At 35.3% G+C, this 18845-nt stretch overlaps 1 protein-coding gene across 4 annotated transcripts in view; it reads left to right on the top strand.

Annotated features, from left to right (window-relative positions):
* Window positions 1–18845, top strand: part of PACRG (parkin coregulated) — a 240929-nt gene that overhangs the window by 124835 nt on the left and 97249 nt on the right. For all 4 annotated transcript variants that reach the window (XR_009969097.1, XM_062641884.1, XM_062641882.1 and 1 more), the window contains 2 exons: window positions 8549–8720; window positions 18042–18191. Coding sequence is in view for 3 of the 4 variants with exons in the window: in XM_062641884.1 (XP_062497868.1) it covers window positions 8549–8720; window positions 18042–18191 (322 nt within the window). In the remaining variant the exon portion in view is untranslated. The remainder of the gene's footprint in view (window positions 1–8548; window positions 8721–18041; window positions 18192–18845) is intronic.

The raw sequence follows: 18845 nt of genomic DNA, 5'->3' as shown, positions 1-18845 counted from the left end.
ATCTATTATTTTTTGTTAACTTAAAACAGTGCCTTAGATTGCTTTCAGCAAGCTGAACCTGCAAAGTACAGATTTCTGCTCTGTGTCTAGCAAGGCTATTTCATAAGAGCAAGAGACCTACAAAAATTTTAGTTTACTGTTTTAAACCAGCTTCTCAGTTGTTGCTGAATTTATGAGACAACCAGTTTAGTCACTGGGCTCTTATGCATGTAAAATTCTCATTATACTTCTGAGAAGCATAGATTCTTTTTGAAAATGTAAAAAGTAGGTTGTTCTCATTAAGAGATATTATCCAAATGCTGTTTAAAATCAATAAGATTAACTATATAATAAGAAATGAATGATCACACTGTGGACTATGTCTTCTTTCCTGGTTTGTACAGTTTTTCTTGCTTAATGATGATGTTATCCACAAATACACAGTTACATCTTTGGAGATTAGTAAAATGTGAGGGAAGATTTTTCCAGTGTTGTTGGTATAGAAATATAACCTAAAAACCTGCATGTTGGAACAGGTGTAGCATAGGTATGATTTTTTTTTCCTCTGACAATACTCAGAAATCCCCCACAGCAGTACAATTTTTGAATTTGTGAGCAAGACTTTAACATATCTGTTCCTGCAGGGAACCATCAGTAACCCCTTTACTTTGCTCAGAATAAAGGAATAATGGGAAAGACTTTAAAAAATAGCTTAAACATTCATATAAAGAAATACACTTGCTTCACGTTTCCTTTTGTTGCAAAATGCAACTATTCCCTGTTTTGATCAACTTTGAAATTGCATAATGTCTCCAAAGTAATATATTAATGTAGACTCACCTTAAATGCTTAAAAAACATTCTTTTCTACTTTGCTTTTGGGGAGAATGAACCCAGTACCACTATTTTATTCTATTTATTATGGCCATTCTACCCACTTCCCTGCCTACAGGAAAGTCAAGAGTCAGAAACTGATAGAACAGTCTTGTAGAATGCACTTAAGGTAGAAAAATCACTATTCTAATTTGCCTTTCAACCATTTGGTTTCATCATTTTTATTACATTTTAAAAAATGCTGTGTGTGAAAACACACATGATAACATATAGTGACATGTTTTACAAGCTTCTCCAATTTCTAAAGCCGTAAAACTGCCAGTTTTTCACTATGTGTCTGTCTGAAACTTATAACAAAATTGGATGGACAATTCTAGTTGTGCATTACATTATAGAAGGTTTTCTAGTATTTTGTGCTGTGATTTAATTATTAAAAAAAGTAAATCTTCAGATAGTTGTTCTTAAGTTTTCCCACAGACACTTTTTTCTTTTATTCCAATGTTTATCTCTAATTTTTAATTTTATGTTATTAAAACAAAAAAAATGTTCAAGTTAATTTGACAGACAGCTTTACATGATTGGCAAAGGGAACAGAAATTAATACCAAAAAAAAAAGAAAAGAAAGAAAACAATTATTTGGACACTAGCTTTCCAACTGGGATAGAAGAATCAGTTGACATTCTGTCCTTATTTACCTTCACAATTAGTTCTTAAAAAATAGCATAAGAGTGTTAAGTTTCATCTTATTAGAATGGTAAAAAAAAATAAAAAATTCTTGGAACTCAAGATAAATATTTTTTCCAAAAAGTCAATTCCAAATTAGTTCTGTACTGGCAGACTGCATTGTATATGTTTTTGTTGGTATGGACAAATTGATTCACTCTTCTTCTGATAAAATTTAAAATGAACTCCATATTGCATGAAGTAAATAAATTTAAGACCAATCTGTCTTCCTCAACAAGGTAGTGAAAGTCTTGCTGCCACCTCCTTATTGTACACCTGCTTTCAAACTGCCTTGGAGGGGGGCAGGATTAATCTCTACCTAGCCTCCTTCCCTTGCCTATTACTGGGACAGGATTGTCCTCTTTGCTTTCCTTTCCAGAGAACAGGTGATAACTGGTGTCTAATTAAGTGTGTACAAAACTGAAAATTTCTTCTTAACAATGATAATCCTGTGTGCATTCGATAGTGAAGCAACAGAGTTTGTCCTCTGCTTCTTGCTGATGCTTAAGTGCAGCTGTAAGGGATTTCTCAGATGTTGCAGCTGAGAGTGGAACTTAATCTACCATGGGCTATGGACCCCGGAGGAGTTATTAATTCCCACTCACCTCTCAAAGTAGGTGTATATACTGCATATAATATTTCACAGCTATCATAATTGCAAATTATCTTTACATGTCATGTAATGCTCGTATTAGGCAATTGCAAATAAGAAAGAATAACAAAATGTAGAGAAATAATGCCTCCCTGTCTTAATTTGAAGTTACACCTTTATTGTACTTATGGAACTCTTACAACATACTAATAAGTAATGTAAAGAAAAAAAATGGGACTGTTGGGTGTGGCTGACAAGGTGTCAGCAAGTCTTCAAACAGCAAGAAAAATGTAACTAGATAAGCATACATTCTGAAGTAGTGGAGGTACTTTTGTCTGCCACTGAGGTTATCGTGTGGTCCATTATTTGTTTTACAGAATTCACAAGTATGTTTCACATTTGTCAGAATCATGTTTAGAGACCACTTTTCTCAGGGTGCATTCATCTTCTATTTATAATGCTTCCATTCAATTAAGAGAAAGCAATCCTTTAAGCATAGTCCATAGCTATTTGCCCTATTAGAAGAATAGTGTATTTTACATGCTTTTTTTGGAAATCGGTTGACTGAGATAATCTAATGTGATCAGAATCCAAACAAATAAGAACAAAGTAACACTTAATTTCCTTATTTCCTTTCTTTTTCTCTTTTTTTTTTTTTCAGTTTGGAGTATTTCTATGTATCAGTTTGTCCCTGTTATTTCCAATGAAAAATTAATGAGAATAAAATCTGGATATTTTACATTAGGGCAAATTGATGATAACAGATAAACTCTCACAGCTGCCTTGTGTGGTAGCATTCATGCTTTCCTATCTGTACCGTGCATACCTTATGCATTTTAAATAATATTTTCCCTATTCGCATCTGCATCATATTGGTGGCTCATAATGATTAATTATTCGGTTCAACTCTTTTTACTTTCTTACTGTATTACACTGGTGAACTCTTAAACTATAGCAGAAATCCTTGCTATTAGTCTGCCACATTAAAATTGCATGTCATAATCTAGGGAGTGTTTGTTTCATCTTGGTTTTTGTTGTCTGATATGCTGATCCTCCTCTATATTGGCAAGACCTGCCTGATCTGTATAATCAGCAAAGTATATATTTACAAAATCTAAACCCAGGTATTACAATGAAAAAGATTTATGAAAATGCAAGAATAGAATCCCCTCCCCCCCGAAATGTCCTAGATTATCTTCTGGATGGCAACGCACAGACTGTTAGCAATTCACACGTGTAAATGAGAATCCATTTGTTAAATAAGAATTAATTCTTAGGTTGCATTGATAGGAAGATATTTCACATTGTTGGTTTTTTTACTGTCTAGTTGGGGAGAGGTTTACACAAATTTGTATCTTTTTTCACCTTGCCCCCATTTCTCAGGGAATCACTGATCTTCTAGTTACTTGGGGAATAATATGACCTTGTTGACTATTAGTTTTCCTCACTTCTTTAACCCTAGTAAGATTAGATTATCACCTTCAGGTGTGGCAATTGGAAATAAAATGTTTTCTTTATCATATGCAGAACCATCACTGCTGCTAGTAGCAGTTGTTCTCCAAATAATATCTGTGTAGTATGTCTGCTGTAATGCCATAAATTGGAGAATTTGTTTTTCAGAGTTCTATCCAGAGATCATATCCAGTTCTAACCATTGTTGCTTACAGTGGACTGTGAATAGTTTTGCCATATTGCCAGATAATTTTGATCAAATATTTCTGGTTCAGGAATGTTTCTCCTCCATACATATCAAGCATGAGCCAAAAGTAAGTGGATGCTTTTTATTAGAGTGCTTCCCCAGAATTTGAAAATAATCCACATGGGTTAGGCAGCAGTGTCAGTTGAGAGAAGGCAATTAGTCTGCAGGGGTAAGGAGTTCTTTTGCTTCAGTTTGGAGATATATGTAGAAGGAAAATCATTGAGCAGGTAGAAATAATAGCTGGAAAATAATCACCAATTATATGCACCTAAAATTAGAATGAGAAATTTGTTTAGAACTACATTTACTTTAAGGTACACATCATAGCTGAGAATTTTTCATACGATAGTCAGTGTTTTCATACCATAGTCAGTGTTTTCAGACTTAAAAGTTACTGTATTCCAGCTTCATTTAAAAGAGCAATAGGACTAAAAAGAGAGTAATTCTTGAGGGAAAACTTGGAGGGACTAAATGAAGAATTAAGCTTTGTACCATAAGCAAAGTTACCATATTAAGCACTCCATTTAATCAAGTCTAGTGAGCACTACTTGCTCCATAGTGAAGATTAAAACTGAGATCCCACTATGAATTAAGAGACAAGAGCCTTGAATACAGAGATGAAAGCAGATCTTAAAAGGAACCACATAATCCTCATGAAATCTTAACAGTCCTCACAAAAACTCCTGGTTTTCCTTATCAAATCTGCAAATCCAGAGTTTCTTTTATTATACCTAATTTTAATGTCTTAGATAAAGACATTAAATGAGTACATAAGCAGTTATATGTAATGTTTCTAGGAGATCAAATCCAATTTTTGGATAATCATATCAAAGACATAATATTATGTAATCAGTTGTGTGAAATGGGATAGAAAATTGTTTATGTATCTTAAACACTAGCTTCTAAAACTTGTGTTTGCCTTATAGATTACCAGATTACTTAAAATATGATTAATTAAGAAAGGCGAATTACATCCTTATTGTAAAATGTCTTTACCTCGAGTTCTCTCAAATACCTTGCTTTCTTCCGCAAATAGGCAGATTAGCCACAAAGCTTATTTTTGCTATATGCAATCCAGACTCTTTACATTGGTTTTCGTTTTCTCAGCAGTCTTGCCTCTCAGTATGAGTTGCTTAATAGGAACAGATTTTCTGCTGGACAAATTAACTGTGATACTGCAATCATTTTCCTCCCATCTTGTGCATTGGTTATACAACAATTATGAACTGTATTTTGTTTCTTTTTCACCTAGAGAGCATAAATAGTATGGAAATTTAATGAAACAGAACATTTTGCTGATTACAATACAGTTGGTTTTGTTGTGTGGTCGTACTTTATAGTAATATATCAATTTTTATTGCTGGACCTATTTACTGAAAATTCAGAAGCTGGGTTATCACAACTTACAAACCATTAGTACAGAAGTTCATAATTATTGTGAGGTTTTTTAGCATCCATGGTTACAGCTTTATTGTCACATGTGGACAAATTTTGCTAAGAATTCAGTCTTTAATCAGCATTTTTGTAGGTGGATGTGGAAAACAAAAGACTTTTTGTGGGCGTAAACAGAAAAATCACATTTTTCTCAGAACAGCTGTATAATAGCTGCTTTTAAAAGCTAAATAGTAAACACAGAAGGAAAGGGTTTCGCACCATAGAATGTGAGGCAAAATATTTCTGGCTTCCATGTTGTGGGAGTTATTATAGAGCACAAAATGCTAAGTAAAATTGGCTGTATTGCTGGACAGCTGACACTTGAAGAAATGAGTTAGAAATCAGATTCCTTTTCAGAGCCATGCCAGTTGCCAGCCACTTAGGGCTTTGGATCTAACTGAGAAGCAAGGAGTACACACAAATGCTTTATGATCTACAGCTTGTCATATTTTGTAGAGATTTTTTTCGTAATAAGGCTTTTGTGTCATGTAAAAATCAGCTTTGTTTTTAAACCCAGAAATCATATACACCTTAAGGTTATTATATTATTTCTATGTATGTGTAATGTCTAACTCTAAGACAGAGCTGCTAGATGCAGGTAATATCTTTTATTGACCAGTTATAATAACTGAAAAACACTGACAAGCTTTTGAACACATATGCTTTATTTATATCTGAAAGAGAAAAAGCATATTTCAAGGGCAAAAAACAGCTGAGAAAAATTGCTCAGAGTAACAGAAATACCACATCTTTCAGAAAAGATAACTGGTAGATACAGTTGGGGGGGGGGGTGTTAGCAAAGAGATTACACTGTATGTGTTTTGAGCATAACAGCTGCAAATCCTGATTCAGGAATCTAACATGGATGTGTATATATCAAGGATATTTTTCCATGGAAATAGTTTGTAGTTTTGAAAGAGTTGTCAAAAATCCATGGAAGGAATGATTTCTTACATAAACAAAAGGACATCATCTGCTAAAGGTGTTTTTCCTTATGAAGCCACACCCCAAGTTTTATGAAAACCATGCATTACTAATTGTATCTCTGTCTTTCATATTTAAACCTTTCCCCAGACACAAGTAGATGTTGCAGATTTTGGTTTTGATTTTCTGAAATGAGAGGATTCAGTGACAAAAAGTGCAATCTGATAATCTTATAAACAACAAATTAAAATATAAAAAGGACATCTTATTGGCTTATGGACAGAAAAAATTGCTGCATTTGATCCTGCTTTTTTTGTCAATATTTTATGTCTGCTTAGCCACTTCTTACCTGATAGAGGTTTCTTGCTGTAATGAACTACTCAGACTTAGGCTTGTCACAGGAATTTTGTAGTTGTAGTCTTCTGTTCTTAGTGACTTTGAGGTCAGACTTTTTTTGCATTTCGCAAGTATTGTCTGTGTAATGCTGATTGCCCTCAAGAAATACAAAATCTATCAGTTAATGAATTTAAATGTCTTCTGATTCTTGTTTTGGAAAGATTTTCGTACATGGTTGCTCAGTATAGATATTTTCAAACTTTCTAAAGAATTGACCCTGGAATATTAAACTTAAACAGGGGAGTTCAGGTTAGGTACATGGAAGAAGTTCTTTACTGTGAAGGTGATGAAGCACTAGAACAGGCTGCCCAAAGAAGTGCTAAATGCTCCATCCTTGTCAGGTGTTCAAGGCCGGGTTGGACAGAGCCTTGAGCAACATGGTCTAGGATGAGGCATCCCTACCCATAGCAGGGGGCTTGAAACTAGATGATCTTAAGGTCCTGTCCAACCCTAACCATTCTATGATTCTATATGATTCTATATTGACCCTAAAGGCATCTTGTGAACCAAAAGCCAATGATGAAAATTTACAGAGAAGCCATCATATGAGGTGCTGTGAAAATAGGAAATTTAGCTTTCATTTGTTCCTTCTTCTGTATGGTTCATTGCAGGGACTTGATTTCACTTACATAAGTGTATAGGTGTTAAGTAATTGTTCTTTTTAGTCTCCTATAAGAGTTTAACAGTCGATGTATGTGAGACTATGTAAGTATGTAAATGGCTTTATGTCTGCCAATAGTGGGATGCTCACAGCCTATGTGAAGGACTTACTTTCAAGTATCTGTTCCAGTTAATTTTCATTTATCATGGATGCATCAGTTTCAACATGAAAGATTGAAGCAGTCAAGTCAGTAGTTAAGGCGTGCAAGGCAAGGATTCAGATCTGCTCAAAGCCAAGCAGGGAGGAAAATGAATCCTGGTTGCAAAGAGAGAATATATATCTTCTGGTTACTAACTATGGGATTTGCCAGTGAAGTGTAAACCCCGAAGCTTGTTAGGTGTGAAGGAGGAGGCTTCTCCCCTGTTCCAAAACATAATCTCACTGGAAAATAGGATGGCAGCTAAGCAGTGTTTTAAAGGTGGAAATGGATGCCTAAAGAGATGGCTTGGTCTCAAACCATGTGCCTAAGTGCCACATTTATGCATCTTTCAGATACCTCCAGGGATGATGGCTCAACCTCTTTCCTGAGCAGCCTGTTCCAATGCTTGGCAATGATTTTGATGAAATTTTTTTTTCTAATATCCAATCTAAAGCTACCCTGGTACAACTTGAGGCCATTTCCTCTTACCCTGTCACTTTTTACTTGGGGGAAATGACTGACAACCACTGCAACCTCCTTTCAGGTAGTTGTAGAGAGCAATAATGTCTCTCTCCTTGGCAATGCTATGTCAACAGTTGGACTCAATCATCTTAAAGGTCGTTTCCAACCTAAAATATTCTATGATTCTATTATCTCCAAATTATTTTGAGGCTAATATTCTGTTCAGAGAAAGTGCTTTGCTGTTGATCCACTTTGCTGTATTTGACAGGCTGAAAGCAAACTTCTGGTTCTCTCTTGCTATCCTGACTGTGTGTAACATCAGGGTACTGGTGAGTGGAAGAAGGAAAGGGGAGCAAAACTAGCAGTTTGCAAAATCGTTTTCAAAATCTATAACTTGGGAAGGTTAACACACTTTGTATTGTAGGATTGGAGGGAGATTCCTATTAGAAAGAGGTACCTAAGTTTTCCACCTTTTTTCACAGTAGAGACTCATGTAATTTCTTTAGAATTTTGCTCCTGAAATTAATAGGAAATAAAATTAGGTCAGTATTCTAGAAAGCTGGGAATTCTGTAAAAATATTTATATTTGTGCCATGCTGGATATCTGTTGGTTAAAGGATTCGTTCTCTTATTTGTTGTTGGCTTGATTATATCGTATCATTATTGAGAAATTGCATTTATTTTCTTATTTATTTTGTATTTTCAGGTAGAGATAGAAACCCTGGACTATAATTCCTATCTGCCTATTTTTTTTCATGGCCTTTGTGAAATGACATTTCCACATGAGTTTTTTGCTCGTCAAGGAATTCATGACATGCTGGAACATGGCGGAAACAAGATTCTGCCTGTCATTCCTCAGCTCATTATTCCAATAAAAAGTAAGTAAATATGTGCAATAAAAAAAAATTTATAAAATTGCATTTCTATAGTGTAGATTTTGATAAGTCGCTAATTAAGCAATGTAACATGACAGACTGTACATTTCATGGAGATTATTGCAAATGTGAGTAAATTGTAAGGTGTAAGGACAGAGGCTTATGTTTTCAATCACCTGGTACATACAGTAATCCAGAATAGACTGTCTGGTTAATATTTTTTTATTATAAATGTGGGTCTTGGTCTTTGTAAATGTGAAGTGTCTTTTTCTTCCCTGATTTTGTATATTATATAAAACCATTACTGCATAAACCAGTTCATCTAAAATGACGGAGGAATGAACAGATGAAACTTACAGAATTATGTTCCTTTCTGTCCTTTTTATTTATTGTACAGTTGTCAGATATCTATTTACTAGATATCTTTTCTATCATCATTCTTATTGCTTTGCATATACATATATCTATCTAAATTGGAAATTCTGCCTGACTAATGTTGTATGTAGAATTTTGGCATTTAAAAGTATTAATTTTAAATATTCAGACATAATTCTTTGTAGAAAAAATATGTGAAAGGTACTAAATCCTTTTAATACAAGTGTAACACCACTAAAGCTCCAAGTTTAAAAATCCCCTAGTCTTATTTTTTTGAAACACCTCATATTTCAGACATATTGTTTTGTCCTTTCCTGTTTCTTTAGATCAGTGTCCTGAGGAGATATGATTCTGAACCATCACCCTTTATTAGTTAGGTATTATTCTTAAGTCTGCATGCTACACCTGTACTGCTAGATGCTCATATTTTTTAAGCTTGGCTTCTGTTTTAGCATTGCTCAGTATCATTGGCATCATTGCTGTCCTTCCTATTTTTATGAGGTGATTCAGCATCCATGCTAATACAGAATAAAATGGAGTCATTGTATTTGTGACACAGAAAGGAGTCAAATACAGTTTTGGAAAAGGGTAAAGGGAATGTCATTTAAGGATGATAATACTGAAATAATAATGTTGGAAGGGTCAGAATTGTGTTTTGTTCACTCAATTTATTCCCATTTTAAAAGATTAATTATAGAATTCATTATCTGTAGATTTTGAAAATGTCAGAGGGAATATATAATATTCAGAATGGTTACTCTGAAAGTGACACTTGTGAAAGGTTTACGAAAACTATCTTACAGATTTTTTCTCTGAAAAGGGAACACATAGAGAAATCATGTATTTTCTCTAAATATGTTTTTCCAGCACAATCCAAATATATTTATAGTAGTACCATTTTTTCTTTTTTTGAAAGCTGAAATAATTTCTTTGGAAAAGACATCAAGTTTATGACAGCAGCTACACAGCTAGGATTTAAAAGTCTTGCTGAGACCAGAATCTAGCTCAGAAATAATTATCTGGAAGCTTTAGCTGTTACACAACATTTAGCATTAGAAAGAGACTGCTAGGTAAGGATATTTGTATGGGTTTGATATATAGACTCTTAAATTAAGTCATAATTTATTATTCTGGAACACATTCAAGATTCTGCTAGCTCAATATAGTTGTTGGTTCTTCTGTATCGACTTTAATGTGTGAAGAGTTGAAGTATTCTCAGTGATAAAGGCTTCTTCCTAATCAAAGACATATTAATATTAAAAAGACGCTGCCATCTCAAGGAATCTGAAAGTGTACTTCAAGAGTTTCTAAATTTACTATGACTGTGTAGTATAGGAGTCAGAGCTATACATTTCTGTGACTCAGCTGCATCCACAATAAACTCAGCTATGTTTTACGCATATTACTGTCTCTAAAGTCTGCCATGGGGTGAGTTATATCTGCTTAACCCGTCTTCTTCTGGACAAATACCATATTTCTATTGTGAAAAAGTGAATCAAGTAATGGTTAGGCAAGATAATATATACAATAGAAGGGAAAGGGATAAAAGAAAGACAGAGAAATAGCTTTTTAAAGCATCTTTGTCTCCTGCATGTTCATCAAAGGAAAATATTGGTAAAAAGCTGTTCTCAAAAAACATTTTAAATTACATATTAGAATTCTGTACTATATTTTAATGATTTAAGAAATTATCCTCCACCTGTTCTTGCTTAATATTCACACTTCTTGAACACTATATCAGAAAGATGAAAAATATTTATATATTATTATCTTCTTTCTTATAATAATATTATTTAATGAATCTGGGTTTCAGATTCATTTTCACTGTAAGCCCAAACCAAAATATTTTCAGAGTGACATTACTTTTAAACTCAGATCATTTCAGTGATCTAATTTATACCTGCAGTGTTGCAGATGAAGGAAGAGATGACGAAAAGGAACATCTTCATAGATTTTCTAGTGAAGAAAATAATGTGAAATTAAATCCTTAAGTATCCTGGATCACTCAGTTTCCAGAATCCTTTCTGTTCTGTACTGTGAATCCTAAAACAGACACATAGGCAATCTGAACTTAGGTCTAGGAGCCAATAAATCTTACATCTTTACACTTAAATTGTAACTTAGACGGAAATACTGTTTCTACACAGTTGCAGTCAGCAGACTGGCACTTCTGATTGAGTCCAAAAAGAGTGATTTCCATCCTTAGAAACACCGAAGTTTTCCTTTTTCAGGCTTTTTCCATGCTATTAAAAATTCTGTGACACAGTACATCAAGGACTTTCAATAAGGGAAGCAGATTTTTTGTGATTCAGGTACAGAGAAATACTCCCTCGGTGTCACCATTTTTTTGATGTTTAATAAATTCATAAACTCATTTATTTTTTCCTATTTCCCACGTTCTATTTGCATGTAAAATGTGGACTGTTGTCTTGGACAGCAGTGTAGTTAATTTCCATTTAAAGTCAAATCAGTGTCAGTGTTGCATTTAGACATGTAAAGTTGAACCTGTCGCTAGCAGTTGTTCTGAGCACATTTATATTTGTTTCTTCATCTATCTTCACTGTATTTGAGATTTTAATAGTCATTATATTCTTCCTTGAATACTGAAATATTTTTCTTGAATAAATATTTTTTTCTGGTCTATAGTCTTTTTCTTTCTGCAAGTCATGTAAATTAATTTCTGTCATCTAAAGAAAGTAAATTAAACCTTTAATGGAATTATTATCTTCCTCCCCACTAACTGTTGCTCTTGAGAACCAGTTCTGGTTATTAAGTTCACAGGCTGAAAATTGAATCTAAACAAACTTCTTTGTATAGACCTACAATGCTTTAAATAAAGCAAAGATCTCTGGTTAAAAAAACAGAAAAAATTGTCTTGATTCCTAAATACCAAAACATTTCCCTTGTAGACTCCATCAACCAGCACAAGTGATTGCAATTAGAAAGTCTATGCTAGATTCTTCCACTCAAACCTGATCATTTCAGGTAGTTCCAAATGGTTTAGAAACTAGATACTTTTTCACTCCTGTCTATGAGGAGAAACTGTTTCTCATTCAGTAGAAATAGATCTCATACATGTTTGGAAAGTGAAATCTGCAGTTAACATCTCTCACTTTTGCAGTTGGAGATCAAGCTACTGTCTACTGAATTTATTAATTTATTGGGTTTTAACATTTAGTACTGAATGTCATCTGCCATTTTATCACCCAGTTATTCTGTATGATAAAATCCTTCTGCAGTTTTTCAAAGTCAGCAGTTTGGCATCTGGAATAACTTTGTACTATCAGAAAACTTTGTTATCATTAGTAAACATCTCTTCCAAATCATCTCTGAATATGTACTGAAACACATGTGCTTCAACACAGATTCCTGCAAGGCTCTACTAGCCTAGGAGATACTCCTGCTCTGTGGCCATTTATTGTTGCCCTCATTTCCTATCTCTAAGAAGTCATTTATTTATATGGAATCCATGGCAATAAAAATGTTTCAAAAGCCTTCAGTGAGGGACCCTAACAAATAAGTTTTGGAAGTGTAAGAAAACCATATTATCAGAGGCTTTTCTTGTCCACATTCTTCTTCTTCAAGGACCTACAGTACATTTACAGCACTATTTTTGCAGTACAGATGCCAATATTACCAGTTTCTGTTTTCTCAGATCTTTCCTGAAATCTTTAAAAAATGAAGTCACATTTCATTAATAAGAAATCTTTTTAGTTGAGAGAGTGGAGTGGATACTCAGTGCATTTTAGTAGCTTGAGGCAGCAGAGGGGAAAGGAGGTACGTCTAGGTCCGGACTGAAGCTCTGTAAACTGGCATAGCCACTGAGGTTTGGGGGACTTTATTCTCCTTGTATTCTTTATGCTAGTTATTCTTTATATTAATTATTGCTTTAAACTAGTAATAATTAACTAATTAACTAGTTAATAATAATTCTGTGGAGTAGTTAGGGCTTGCAAATATTAATAGAATTCAAGTTTTACAGATGCCGATCTAGTAAAATACTACAGTTACAAGCACAATTAAAGCTGAAAAAAAGCAACTGACTCTCATATTCTGCTAGACCACGTTCCTTGCAAGTATCAATTATCCGCTTACGGATTTTAGACTTTTCTGTGTCTTGGGCTCTGGCTTCACAGGACAAAGTCTTTGATGACAAAATTGGCCTACGGTTTTCATGCTTTGCCCCCTATTCCTTTTTCCCATCACCTCACTGTATAACATCACTCATTCAGTTATACTGGAAGTAGTATCTGTACATTTATATTGTGAATTGGATCAGGACCTTACCTGACTAAAAAATTACACAAACACAAGGTTGTTATTCTGGTTTTTACTCACACTTGATTGAAACACTTTGTTTGTAACAGCCTTCATTAATGTTCTGTAAAATTAACGTAAAACTTCTATTATATCAGTTCAGGTACTTATTTTTAAGTTTTGAACAAAGTTCTCTGTAAGAGAGGTACATATCACTTTAATCAATTGCATTTTGAGAACACTTCATGTTAGCAGTTCTTTAACCTGACCCTCTGAATTTAAAAAAGAAGCCCTTGATCAACAAGATTAAGTAGATCACAACAATTGAAGCATCTTTTCCCTGACTGCTTGTTGTCCTGCAGGAGACCTGCTCTATGTATCTTGTTCTGCTTTAGGCAAAGAATTTTCTAAAACAGGTACCTTATTTACAAATTGGCAGGAGAGAGATATCAAAGCAAACTAAGCTGGTTTTAATCCTTGGTTGTGAGATCTAAGGAAAAAAAGGAAACTGTCAGTGCGTTTCTAAACAGATTCACAGGTGTACTTGGAAAAGGGGTTGAATATAATTGAAGGCCAGTGCAAATTAAAGACGATTAAAATATCATCATAATTTTAAATATAACTACCAAAATCTAAACTTTAATTTTTAGAGAATATATGGAAGTTTGGGGAATCTGATTTGTTTAGACTGTCACTGTGCTATCTGGGGAAGAACATTCTGATTCAGCCTCTTCTGTGAAAATATACTATCTCATGGAAAAGATCAGCTGTATACTGGGAGAAATTCTGTCATGTTTCCTGGCTTTTAAAATGTATCAATTCCACATTTCATTATATACTTGCACTAAGCAGCTAGCTAAGCTAGAGGGTCTCCTGGAAAACTGTTTATCCTAATCACAAGCAAAATTCTCAAGCTTATGTACCATTAAAGGAGAAAACATCAGAACTGCCACACACCGAAAGGGAAATATATACCAGTGAGGGAGGGAAGTCCTCTAAAAACCCTTTAGGGAGTAGAAAGGTATCTTTAACTGAGAAGCAAACTAGTCATTCACTTTGCTATTATTGTGAAGATCCATGTCTTATAGCAAACTTCTAGGTCAGGAGGCAACAGCCTACCATGCTTTCAAAGTGGAATACTTTGGATATTATGAATGTTTCCTTCTTCAGGGATATGTAGCTGTACTGTGCCAAGAGTTTTCAATGGTCTGCTTTATTCCTGTGTGAGGATGCTAGTACTTTCTTGCATTTTTATTAACCTCTGGATATCACTGACATTTTTCAAAATGTCGATATGTACTTATTTCATATGCTGCATTAAAATTTTCTTCCTTTGATTCATGTGGGAGAATGGTCTCCAGTGATGGTAGTACACAAAAAATAATTACCGGATTTTTAAAAGATAAACATATGTTTGAAATTGATGTATCCTTGGGGCAGGGACTGTCTCTAATTAAGTGTTTATGAAGTGCCTAATATAATCAAGCCAGGAGCTTTTTGACTGCTATGCATGCCACAGTCCAAATATTTAATAATAATAACAACACTTCTGCAGTCAATTTGATATTACTTTTGATATTTGCAAGTGTTTTCCAAACACACACTGAAAATTTCTGCAATTTGAAGGGCTTCAGGCTCAAATTCTTTAGTCTGTTTTATTCTACCCTATCCATCTGCATCAAGATCTGTCCAGGCCAAAGGGTCTGACCTACGTTTATGCCAGTATCAGACAGTAGCAGTAAGGACATCTGTGGGAGGTGTACCCAGGCAGAGGAACTCCACTTAGCGACAGAGCTCTGGGAAGCAGTGGGAGAGAGTGAGAGAGGCAGACAGGATGTCTGATACGGGGAATTCCCCATCTTTTCTCCAGCTGGCTGAACACAGTGACTTAAGGGATAAGCAAAAACGGCAAGTTCCTGCCTGGCACAGTAGGCCTGTTTCCTCTGTGAGTACCCCACCTTCACAGCTGCCTTTCACAATAGAATCATAGATCATAGAATAGTTAGGGTTGGAAAGGACCTTAAGATCATCTAGTTCCAACCCCCCCTGCCGTGGGCAGGGACACCTCACACTAAACCGTGTCACCCAAGGATCTGTTCAACCTGGACTTGTTCCAACAGTTCCATGTCCTTTTTATGTTGAGGACACCAGAACTGTACACAGTAGGTGTGAGGATCTGCAAGAGGAACTGAACAATAAAGAGGATGATGGTTTGTCTAGCTCGGAGGTGTTGCTGAGGTTGTCAGCCTACATCCTCTGTCAAAGCTGCTTCTATTTAGAAAAAGAAGATTGGTCATTGTCACAGAGACTCCCTTCTGCAGGGAACAGAAAGCCCAATACGCAGATTGGACCCACTTCTTAGAGTAGTCTGCTGTTTCCCTGGGACCTGAGTTAAAGATGTGAAGAGAAAGCATCTTAACATGGTACAGCCCTCAGATTATTATCCATTATTGATTTTTCAGGTAGGCAGCGATGAAGTTGCAACAGGATGTCCAAGGCCAATTATGAGAGACTTCAGTGCCTTGGGACAACTGGTTAACAGATCAGGAGCACAAGTAGTGTTCTACTCTATCCCTCCAGTTGCAGGAAACGATAAGGGAAGAAACAGAAAGAGCCAGCATAACAATACCTGGCTCCAAGCCTGATGTCACCAGCAGAATTTTGGGGTTTTTGATTATGGGTCAGTTTACATAACATTCAGGCCTGCTGACACCAGATGGGGTACACCTGTCTCAAAGGGGAAAAAGGATCTTTGCACAGGAGTTAGCAGGGCTCCTTAAAAGAGCTTTAAACTAGATTTGAAGGGGAAAAGGAATAAAACCAGGTTCTCTAGAGATAAACCTGGGGATAGCACTCCAGTGTTTTAGGGACAGTGTGCTAGCAAGATCCTTCAGTCTGCCATTGCAGTGGAGGTAGGAGATCCGTGTGGCAGCAAAGACACAAGGTTTGTGGTGTTAGAAACCATGGAAGTGCCTGAGAATGGACACATAAGCATGAGGGCTTATCAAGTCCTCCCCCACAAAGGTGGTGGGATCAGTAGCCAACTGAAGTAAATCTACACCACTGCATGCAGCATGTACAACAGCAGGAAGAGCTGGAAGCTGTTATGCAGCAGGAAACTGTGGTTTAGGATTAAGAAGCTGTGATTTCTGTCATATTGATTAATTTTGATGTCCCTTAAGTTAATTACTAGTATTTGTATGATTAATTAATTTTATTAATATTTTTAATTGTTAAAAAAATAATTATTTTATTTGTGTTTATATAAATTCATTCATACAAGTGAATACAAATATTCATGTTTGTATGAATAACAAATAATTATTGTACTGAAAATTACAAATGTTAAGGATAATTATTGGTTCAGTTAGCTGCTATTTCTGTGTATGACAGCTAAGTCATGAATAAACCTGTATGTTGGAAGCCCAGAGCTTTCTTTTCCGATCACTCTTTTAAAAAAATAAATATTGCCTGTTCCTCTATGTAAGAGAATATTTTCCTGCTTGAGATTTGGACTGAATATTTAAATTTTTATCTGAAGTTTTCTCTTTGCTAAAGTAGCCTTAGAACATCCACCCATGAGGAAAGCTGGAGAGGGATTTTTTACAAGGGTGTGTAGTGATAAGTCAAAGAGCAATGGCTTTAAATGGAAAGAGGGTAGACTTAGGTTAGATAGTAGGAAGAAATTCTTTACTGTGAGGGTGGTGTGACACTGGAGCAGGTTGCCCAGAGAAGCTGGATGTGGCTTCGAGCTGCCTGGTCTAGTGAAGGGTGTGCTTGCCCATAGCAGAAGGGACGGAACTAGATGTTTCAGGTCCCTTCCAACAGAGACCATTCTATGATTTTATGGATTTATGGTAGCATACCAAATTTGACAACAGATTCCAGCTGCATAATTTCAGGGGTCTTATAACTAGACAGTTTTTTCAAGAAAATAAACAAAACAGATTTCAAGCATGACTCATTTTTAATTACAAAAGAGAACGCAAGGTACTTTTTTTTAGTAAAATTAAAAGACAAACAAAAGGTATTTAGGAAATATCTTAGTATTGTAAGATTAGAAGCATGATGCTGAAAGCTAAGAGAAAAATCTAAAGTAGGCAAGACAAAATCCTTTTTTTTTTTCACCTAGGATGTTTGTCTTTTAAGGAAAGCTACAGGGGGGTTTTGTGGATTTTTTTTCCCTATTAACATTTGCTTCATTGTACGGATTCTCATAATAGAAGGCATTGTTAGTTGAATGAATAAAATGAGCATAAAATAAATGAGTACAAACATACAAACACTAATTGTTGCACTAGAATGTAGCTGTTGTCAACCTTCGCAGGTTGTCTTGCAGTTGTACAGTTCCATTGGCCCCAAATGGTACATACTGCACATTTATTTTTTATTTGTTTAGACCATGCCAGTATTACGCAGGCACCATGAGTGAATAATGAGCTGCATTCTTTGGGTTACTGAACAGTCATCACAAATTGTGGGAACAAATAACAATCAGACAAGGCAGTGTTTTATAACATCAGGACTGCAATCCATCTTTGGGATCTTTCAAAGCTGCACTAATAAAGAGCCACTTACATTCCCCAGCAGAGTACAGTTTAATTAAATTTGTCCATTAGAGGACTTCTCCCCCTCCCTCTACATTTTAGAAATTAATTCTGCTTTCTGCCTGTTGTTCTTTCTACATCACAGATGCACTGAACCTTCGTAACCGACAGATCATCTGCACCACACTGAAAGTCCTCCAGCACCTGGTGGCGTCAGCTGACATGGTGGGGAGGGCCTTGGTGCCCTATTATCGGCAAATCCTCCCAATCCTAAGCATCTTTAAGAATATGAATGGTGAGTTATTCTAACAGACACTGTGTCTCTCAACTCCTAAGGTAAAAAGGGGCTTGAGGCAGGGTTAATTAAGAATGTATTTAAGATTTATTACTGCATATAAACTCAAATCCATTTGGAGCTCTAAATAATGTAACTACCACCCCCTCCTCCATTATTCCCTAAGGATGCACTGAAATTAACAATTTCATTTATTACTCCTTGCACGTACAGTTTATTTAACACAGTACAGAAGCACTGAAGCAGTTCTATAATCTTCCAATAATTAAATTGTAAAGTTTTGTAACAGTCTTTTGAATACATTAATAAATTGCAAAGGTTTTTTCCTCCCTCCAACACATTAGTTCAGACCCGCCTTTTTATTCCATTCCATGCTCTTCACAAGAAAGTCACTGCTACCAGCAAGCTTAGGAAAGAATAAAAGTAAAAGTAACAAGCAGACTAATTAATTTGAGGGTCAAGAGAACTACTTGCAGAAAAATTTCAAGTTACATAATGTCTAACAAAATGCTGAAGTTTGAAGTTATTACTGAATACTTAGAAGGTTTTATAAAAGAGAAATTTGGAGCCGATTTGTGTCTACAGTGGAGTATGTTGTTTTCTTTGTAGCGCAAACCTCTATTGCCACTTTTGGTCTCTAATAACTGGTAGCTG

This window comes from Pezoporus occidentalis, unplaced genomic scaffold, assembly GCF_034315485.1.
Source record: "Pezoporus occidentalis ecotype Australia unplaced genomic scaffold, CSIRO_AGI_Poc_V1 ctg7, whole genome shotgun sequence".
In the NCBI taxonomy this organism is placed as follows: domain Eukaryota; kingdom Metazoa; phylum Chordata; class Aves; order Psittaciformes; family Psittacidae; genus Pezoporus; species Pezoporus occidentalis.
Note: the sequence above shows the minus strand (reverse complement) of the source record. Positions and strands in the feature narration are given on the sequence as shown.